Raw genomic sequence first — 9,869 nt, 5'->3', positions numbered from 1 at the left:
TTTTTGGTGGTGGATAAAGACCCCACCCTGGCATTATTTCAGGCACAAGAGGGCACCTGAGCGGAACCACCGACCTTCCGTTCGCCAGCTGGATGGCTTCCTGTGATGAAAGAATTAAACACTTCATGTGAGATTTCAAACCAACAGCTGTATAGGGCATGTGATTCAAATCAGTAACCTTTGCCACTTGGCTACGGAGACATCTACAGGTAACAGTATAATCAACACATTTAATACGACAATATGGTGTCCAAGCGTTGAAAGAATAGTTTACATATTACATGTGTAGACCCTCAAAAGTTAGGGCAATATACAGGTGAACAAGTCCGGAAACAGAATATTTCTTGTTTGCTTCGCATCTTTCAGATATGATATTATCATATGTTATTAGTTATATCAGCTTTCCCAATCTGCTTCAGTTCGATTTAAAATTATGTTATGATTCGCCATTGTGACATTATCTTCACTTATTATCAAGTATGTACAATGCGATACAATTGTTGAACAAAATAATATATGACATCATACGAGTATATTCAGGTTTCTATATATCGTATTGTGCAAACCTGTTCAGAAAATGTCGTGTGTTTTTGGAATGAATCAAGACATATCAAAACAAAGGAATGAATAGTTTGGTAGATATAACAGGTACTATGATTTTGTTTATAAAATGGTTTTGACTTAAGAAATCTTAGTATTTTCATGTTTAAAACTTTATTTTTATGAAATGTTCGACAAAACCTATGTTAAACGTCCATATTATCTTTTCAAGTACAACATGAATTATTACTCTTCAGTCTTCTCGTATTCCTTGTTTAATCTTTTTGAAGTAGTCCATATATATTTATGACCTTCTTCCGGATACACCTAGCAGTAACCAATGGCTCTAACAGATACACAAATACCTCGAAAAAAAATAATAAAATTTCTTGTTGCCCTAAGAGACATAGGCGTGGAAACTAAATAGCACATTTATGACAACTTATCTAATCCGTACATAAAACCTAAAAAACAATTTGTCGCTGTCGCTATTGTCTCCAAAGATGAAATTTTAAGTGAAAACTTTTCGGTGTTAGAAAACTTTACAGATTACTTACATGAACTAGTGGACCCGTCAATGACAGAGACAAGGGTCGTTCATCACGATCGTGTGGCGGTTGCAATGAATGCTGGTGAAAAATACTTCTACGAACATGGCGAATGTCGACTACTTGATCCATACAGACTACTTCTTTTTAAATTAATAGATAAAGAACTCTTATCTAAAACAGGAAGAAATGTGAAAAGAAATAAAGTAGCAACATTTGATAGAGGTGGTCGTGGTGTGTTAGGAAACATGAAAGCGGCTTACAAAGAAACTTTTAAAAACATATTTAATGCAGTATTTCTTCTGTTCTCATTTTACATTCCTTGCTCATTAGATTTCCACAACTGTGCAAGATTAATACATGAGTTTGTAAATTCATCTGGTCATGAAATGGCAATTGGCTATGAACGTGTTTACCAACTCACTGATAAAATTGTATCTCAGGAATGGCTGAACAATGTTACTGTAGTCAGTAATTACGAAATAAAATGGGAAATAGAAAACCAGGTTTCATCTTTGTTGAAAAATAATAAATGCAAATCTGAATGCAATTCCAAGAGTGATGGTGATTATGATGAAGACTTTGTCGAATACTCTGATGATATTGAGGATTTGAGAAAGGAAAAACACTTACGACAATTTGGAAAATGCTTATGTAGAAGGATATTGAAAGAATATAACTATTCGCGTTGATAATCCTACAATCATTGCGTACTGACCTTGTGCTATTACCTACCATTGATTCTTGCGTCATGGTTTTTGAATGCAGGATTATACTAACAGTTTTCTACTTTGGACCAACTTACTATGATTCAACTTACTATGATTTCATAAGATCGTTAAAGACATATATTGAAACCTAGCCGCAGTAGATATGCATGTTTTCCACATGTAAAGTGGTAAAAGTAATTCAGTTCTTGTTCATTAAGAACACAAGTTTCAAAGTCTCTTTTTTAAATTTCTAATTCAAATTAAGCGATGTGATGGAACTTTAAGTTTGCTTCCCATCCATCCGTCTGTGCGGAAAGTATGGATATTACGACAACAACAATAAAATCAAGATATGAGCCGCGTCATGAGAAAACTAACATAGTGACTTTGCGACCAGCATGGATCCAGACCAGCCTGCGCATCCGCGCAGACTGGTCAGGATCCATGCTGTTCGCTAACGGTTTTTCTAAATGCAATAGGCTTTAAAAGCGAACAGCATGGATCCTGACCAGACTGCGCGGATGCGCAGGCTGGTCTGGATCCATGCTGGTTACAAAGCCACTATGTTGGTTTTCTCATGGCGCGGCTCATATCTTCACCAAACACCGATTGCAACTAGAAGGCAATTAGGATATTTATTTTATTTCGTTGAAAAGACAGAAATGTGTTTGCTACGACAAAGTACACAGCAAAAAATGCACAAAAACACGGCTCCTGCAATGATGAAAAAGATATTTCTGATATTATTTGTTAGCACTAAAGTAACTGTAACGCTAATTATTGTGCAATGCCGCTTCAACATATGACAGACGATATTCAAAGCGTTTGGAATTAGGTTGTAGCGCTAACTTCATTTAATTTAGATCCAAATACTTTTTAACAGGAATACTATATGTGAAATGAAAAGGAAGAATGGAAATCGAATGCAGTCATGCAAGTTCAATGGCGATGATTATTTCTGATAGATCCACATGAACAAATACAAATTGGTGTACATACTCCTTAAGAACATGTAGCTACAGTGCCACTCGTGTATGTCCGGGCTTACACATACTTCTCTGAAGAGATTGTTTCTCCCTATATATGCTGGAAACCGATCTATGTGAATACATTTCTGTGTTTATGTAGTCAAAAATCATTTAAAAGAAACTCTAATCTTACAAAGTAAAATTATGCTGTATGGCTTGAAATATTTAAAACCTGATGCACTTTCGATGTCTTTCTACCTCAGACTGAACATTAAATAACTCTTTGCCTCGTTGTGTTTTTGCTCTAGAAAGAATGATTATTAAGCTACTTCCCTTTATGAATAATTACCGTAACCTGTGGTATAAAAAGGAATAAAAATTTAAGAGCAATTATCTTTGCCTCACTGCTTTCTGATCTAACACGTTACAATGTGTGTGGCCAATTTACAAAAAAAGTATAAAAAAAAAAATAAATAAACTTCAATAAACATGCTACTATATTCAAAGCGTTTGGAATTAAGTTATAGTGCTAACTTTATTTAATTTAGTTCCAAATACGGAATAACTTTTTAACAAGAATACTAGATAAAATGAAAAGAAAGAATGGAAATCCAAGGCAGTCATGCAATTTCAATGGCGATGATCATTTCAGATAGATCTACATAAACAAATATTAATTGGTATACCTAGCCCTTAAGACTTTTAAAACATATAGCTACAGTGCCACCCGCGTAGGCACAGTATATGTCCGGGCTTACACATACTTTTCTGAAATATTTTTTTTTCTTTGAGTAGTTTGATTCTAGATATGTCGGAAATCCATCTAGGTAAATCATTTTCATTGGGAACATGTTACCGATGCCCCCTAGCAACCCGAGCCTGTGCTAATATTATGGTGTACACCTCAGATTGTCAAAAATCATTTAAAAGAACTTCTTATCTTACAAAGTAAAATTATGCTGTATAACCTTGAAATATTTAATACCTGATGTACTTTCGATGTCTTTCTACATCAGACAGAACCTGAATAAAAATCTATTTCTCCTTTACTAATAGCTGTAATTTTGCAATCATTTATTTTTTCTTGAATGGGCGCCATTTACATCATACACAGTAATGGCTGATGTGCCTACCATGCATGCGTATAACATTTATAGCCTTAGCTATACGTATAATGTCCTATTAATCTTACATTAAACTACTTCACATTCACACGAGTGGTTACCCTTGGTCAAGTGTGATGTTTAGAGTCGATTAAATAACTCTTTGTCTCGTTGCGCGTGTGTGCGTGCGTGCGTGTGTGTGTGTTTTTTTTTCTTGTTTTTTTTTTTTTTTTTTGAAGGATTATTAAGCTATTTCACTTTACGAATACTTTAAGTAATTACTATAACTTGCGGTATAAAAAGGAATCAAAATTTAAGAGCAATTATCTTGCCCCACTGCTTTCTTATCTAACACAGCCAATTTACAAAAAAAAAAAAAACATCAATAAACATGCTATGATACAAGCTATACCAGGCACATTTAGTATTACAGATTACTCATTACTCTGCATCCAGTCTTACATATAAATTAAAAAAAAATCACCACTTAAAGTTCAGTAATATTGTACAGTACCTAACTGTTAGTGGTATATTAATAAGGAACGTACGGAAGCTTATCAGGGCCTCCACTTACCTAAAAGTTTCGCGTCAAGTCAACTTGTGTCTTTTCGTTTTGAACAAAAACATCTGATGAAGGCGTGATAACTAATACATTATACGTAAATGTTTTTAATCATTACGCATACTTTTTTATCGAATTGCGTGAAATATTTGTCAATGCGATGAACTTCTACACGTCTAACTAGATCTTTCAGCGAAGTCGTCAAGAAACATAACAAGAAGATAAATGTATTTGGTATTTCAACATAATTTACTCGACTTGTTACATCTTTTTCTCGAGAACTTTTACTTTAAGCGATATAATTTTGCATGTCTCGTGATAGTTAAACACGTCAGGTTAAAAAATTCCCTATATTGGTCTTGTCTGCACAGTGATGGTTTCATTATGTCTACGCCAGAAATATTCTAGGGAGACATATTGTTTTTCCCAGAGTTGTCTGTCTGTCCGTCTGTCTGTCCCGACGTGCCCACATGTAAATTTGGGGTTAGCGTTTCTGTTGAGTTTGACATTCTGAGGTTGTGGTCATTCTGGGATTAAATTGGTATTGTGGGGTTAAAAAATAGTATTGTGGGGTTAAAAGGATCAAAGGAAGATAAAAGGTAATATAAGGGATTACCCCACAAATCCTGTAAGTTCGTCCGTCTGTCCTTCACAAATCGTGTCCGGGCTGTATTGTTTAAACCCCTTAAAGGATTTTCAAATTACTTGGCATAAATAGTCACTGTAACAAATCATGGAGGCTTGGGGAGACATGTGTTTTTGTTACAAAAACTCTTCTTGTTTGTGAGTTGATTTTAACTAAACTTGCACATAACTTTTACCACCAAAAGATCTTGGTTCCTTTCTTGAACCAGGCATATCCCATGATTGACTCGAGAGTTATATCCCCTAAAAGGGCAAAACTTGTCTAAATTGTGGTCTTGTCTGCACAGAATTATTGTTTCATTTATGATTTTATTTTTCAGCTATATTTCAATATGAACATGTGAAATTTCATAATAACACAACAACACTCCACCCTCTTCCATCCCACCCCCACATCACAACCCCCTCCCCACACTGAGGTGACCTACCCCCCCCCCCCCCCCCTCCCTAAAAAAATCTGTTGTTCAGCTATATTTTCAATATGAACATGTGAAAATGTGAAATTTCAAAACAACAGTTCCCCGCATCCCGACACCCTGCACCCCCTCCACCAGGGTGACATCCCTCCCCCAGTTATTCTTTTTATTTTCCAGCTCTATTTCAGTATGAACATGTGAAATTTCAAAAGAGCACTTCCACACGCCCCCGCCCCCTCCCCTCCTCCCTCCCATTCAGTTATTTATGATTGTCCATTTTAGCTCGACTAAATATATCAAACACTATCAAAGCTTTGATACTAGCTAGATCAATGTAATTTTGTATGTGAATAGAGGGCAATATTGAAATTATGAACTACTCATGTTGCTATGGCAACAGAAATAGTCAAAATATAGTCTTCCCATATGGATCCTTTGATGACAAAAAATTATAGTGGCTAGGTTAATGTAATTTGGTATGTGAATACATGGAAATCTGGAGATTACTATAGGTTTACTCTCCATCTATCTGTCTGTCCATCCGTCTCACAATTTTTATCTCGAAAATCACGATGTATATTTTTTTTTTTCAATTAAATATTTGTCGAAAATAGAAAAACATCGAGCATATTGAGAAAAGTTAAGTCGAAAAGTGAAAAACATCGAGCATATCGAGAAAAGTTAAGTCGAAAAGGGAAAAACATCGAGCATATTGAGAAAAGTTAAGTCGAAAATAGAAAAACATCGAGCATATTGAGAAAAGTTAAGTCGAAAAGGGAAAAACATCGAGCATATCGCGAAAGGTTAAGTTGCATTACCTCTATACTTTAAATCTTTGTCAATAAATTTTATTGACATGTGTAAAACATCTTATCTAGGCGAGTAAAGACAAGTCGACTTAGCACAAAACATCTCACCAACTGTAGGCCCTAATAAGCTTCCGTAGGAACGTGAGGAAATCGAAAAACTAACTTTAAATGCATGATTAAGGGATAGAGCAGTAAGTCGTTGAAACACTTTTTCAAGAATTTGTCTGTATCGAAAGATCCGATTTATTACTTCAGCAACAGTTACGTTTGTAGAAATTCTGAGTGAAAGGATTATCTTCATCCCATAAATAGACATTCAAGGACGCACTGCTGTTAAACTATAATGCATGTTCGTTTTAGTATTTATAACAGATGAACATTTATATGACACTTAGATTTCCACACTCCGAACATTGTCTCCAAACCTCAACTTTCTAGTTTTAGTTCATTCTGTTAAAGTTATTTTACGTATTATCATGATCATGCAAATTGTTATCAAAACTGTATGATTTGATAAACTGATGATAGTGTTACATTAATTACAATAATAAGTGTTTACAAATTAAGGTTTTATCATTTGTACCATTGCCAATTTGTTCATACATGTTTATAACTTAAGGTAGATTGTCTTATCACAGATATTATAAATCGATACACACATGTCACTATGTTTAACTATTTTTGTAATATAGGGGTATTGCATTACAATTTTTAGAAAACAGTAAAACGAAAGTAGAAATTATTGTGTGATTTTCGTATGACTTGGAACATAGTTTGGTAAGTAATACCGTTTTGTGACATTGTTGTCTTTAAAGTTAGTAATGTTTATTAGCACAGTGGCATTATATTTTGAACTCATTTTGTTCATTAGGCCAAATTATATCAAAAGTTGTGTTGGATTCTGTATTAGTACCCACGTGTCTGTTTTGAAATTATCAATTTAAATGCCAGTAATAGTACATTCTTTGCCAATTCGATATATGTTCTAATTTCCAGGAACACAAACTAACATCTGATATCTGAATAACCGAAAAATGGCAGGAAAAGACATCAAAATATACCGTAAAAAGTTACTGAAATTTCTTGTTGCACTGAGAGATGTTGGCATTGAAACCAAATTCCACATCTATGATATTTTACTAGATCCACTCAAGACAAGAAACCGTAAAAGTCAATTTATTGCTGTTGCTATTGTTTCTAAAGATGAAATTGTAAACGAAAGTTTTTCAGCGTTAAAAGATTTTACAGATAACTTACATAATATAGAAGACCCATCAGTGATAGTGTCAAAGGTCGTACATCATGATCGCGTAGCGGTTGCAATGAATGCTGGTGAAAAATACTTCTTCGAACATGGCGAATGCAGAATATTTGATCCATACAGACACTGTCTATTCAAAATCATCGATGAAGAAATTTCATCTAATACAGAAAAGAAGAAGCGCAAGAAAATAGCAATAATTGACAAAGGCGGACGTGGTGTGTTGGAAAATATGGAGAACACTTATATAAAAACATTTAATAATTTGGATGATGCTGTATTGCTGCTTTTCTCATTTTATATCCCATGTTCAATTGACTTTCATGATTGCGCAAGATTACTTCATGATTATGTAAAAGCCTCTGATCATGAAATGGCTATTGGTTATGAACATGTCCACAATCTTACAGACAAAAGTGTATCTTTGAAATGGCTTAACATGAGAAATGTAACATTATTTTGTAATTCGGAAGTAGAAAGAGAAATTAATTATCAAGTATCCCCTTTGATACGGGAACAAGATGAAAACTGTTCCCTAGAATGTGACAACATGTATGCTGGCGATGAAGATACGTTTGACGACTTTATTGATGATATTGATGATCTTAGGGCCTCAAAACATTGGAGACAGTTTGAAAAGGGTCTATGTAGAAAGATTTTAAAGGAATATAAGAACTTTTATTAAATATCTGGAAACCAATACGCTTACATAACATCCAAAGAAATAACTAATTACACGCGGACATGGCTAGTTTTCAATCAGTGAGTTAATAGTGTGTGAAACATAACAACATTGTTCCATGGGAAATGACGGAAAACATAATCATGTTTAAAATGACAACTGATGACATATGCAAAGTGTAAATTTACATTTAACTGGTTATTATCATCGGCTACATATTATAATTACGTCGATATTTTATTTTTTTTTTTAAGTTAGAACTTAGGAGTAAGGTATTTCACGAACGCCATTATGTTTCATGAACACCATCAAAAGTAAATTCATTTTAAATATTCGGCTATTCTTAGAATATAAACCGAAGACAAAAAGTGATAAATCTGTCATAGAACAATTAATGGCACCTTTTTAAATTGATACAAGTTATATCCTATGAAGTAAATGAGTTTTAAAAGTCCATACTTAGAAGGGAGAAACTATGAAGGAACTTGTGATTTGTTTTTGGAAACGGGGCCCTGGTTTTTATACCAGATAACGGACTTTCATCGGTTGAATTTTGTATAGTCTGTCTAGTGAAGCTGAATGTAATTATAATAATCATCATGTATGTCAAAACGGTAAAATTTATATTATTTTTGTTTATATCATCGACTCGACTAAAAGGGGGAAAGATAAATTAATTCTTTCGTTGTAATCTGGATTTGCATGCTAGATTATTCTCCCTTGCCTGAAACAGATATCAAATAATGTAAAGTAGGACGATATTGTAGTTTAAGTATAACTTCCTGGTTCAATTTTGAATTCTACATATTGTGTGGTTGAAATATTTCAGGTTATTATGTGAATGCACGTTGGTTTTGTTTAGCTTGAATAAAATGCGACCGCTCATTCAAATTGAATCCTGTCCTTGACAAAAATATCTTATCGTACGTCGTATGCTTTTGTAAAGCGTAAAACTACTATTGTTTAACTAAACTGGCTTTAACTTACAAAAATTAAAAATATCGTTAAAAGATAAGCTAAACATTCTGCAGTACTCTATTTTAACCCAGTTAAACTATACTAAAGTTACAATAGCTTTCAATTCAGTATGAATTGGAATTTGATAGGTATCAAATATAATCGTTTAAACAGGTTTGATAAGGATAAAAATGTTAGATAAGGATAAACAGGTTAGAGAAGTATAAACAGAGTATATGCTACTTCCTTTTATTTTTAAGGCTAAAAAGAATGCTTTCTTGGAAGAAGTGAAAGTTCAAAATTGCATTATCATTCGATACAACGCTGAACTTCTGAAATTCAACCCCAATGACTAACACGTTTGCAGGGTTTCGTATTAACAGAGTTAGAAAGGTTAGAGAGGAGTACTCTCAAACCAGGAAAATGGAAAGTAGTTTAATAATATAAAATAAAACAATAAAATCAAGCTGATTTGATTACAAAAACCTGAAATTTGTACAATGAGAACTTAACTCTGTAACCGCCTCGCTAGCCTAGTGGTAGAGCATCACGGGAGGTCGTGGGTTCGATCCCCGGCCGCGTCATACCAAAGACGTGAAAAAAGGTACCAGTAGCTCCCTTGGTTGGCGCCAAACATTAAAAGGGAAACTGGCCTCTTCTCTCATACC

General features: G+C 34.1%; 1 protein-coding gene across 2 annotated transcripts; it reads left to right on the top strand.

The window, feature by feature from the left end:
* Positions 1 to 511: 511 nt before the first annotated feature.
* On the top strand, positions 512 to 9,667 carry LOC123564822 (uncharacterized). 2 transcript variants are annotated; one of them, XM_053537437.1, is made up of 2 exons: positions 512 to 648; positions 7,298 to 9,667. In XM_053537437.1, the coding sequence occupies exon 2, from the start codon at positions 7,336 to 7,338 to the stop codon at positions 8,245 to 8,247; it is 912 nt and encodes a 303-aa protein (XP_053393412.1). In that variant the 5' UTR covers positions 512 to 648; positions 7,298 to 7,335; the 3' UTR covers positions 8,248 to 9,667. The 2 variants fall into 2 exon arrangements, with proteins under 2 accessions (XP_053393412.1, XP_045214603.2); XM_045358668.2 differs by lacking the exon at positions 512 to 648 and adding an exon at positions 6,746 to 7,078.
* Positions 9,668 to 9,869: the final 202 nt, after the last annotated feature.

This window comes from Mercenaria mercenaria, chromosome 2 (genome assembly GCF_021730395.1).
Source record: "Mercenaria mercenaria strain notata chromosome 2, MADL_Memer_1, whole genome shotgun sequence".
NCBI classification, from domain to species: Eukaryota; Metazoa; Mollusca; class Bivalvia; order Venerida; family Veneridae; genus Mercenaria; species Mercenaria mercenaria.
This window is presented reverse-complemented; position numbering and strand designations above follow the sequence as displayed.

Bases quoted from the DNA above. Each gene is read 5' to 3' on its own strand.
- LOC123564822 (XM_053537437.1), top strand. From the start codon at position 7,336: ATGGCAGGAAAAGACATCAAAATATACCGTAAAAAGTTACTGAAATTT.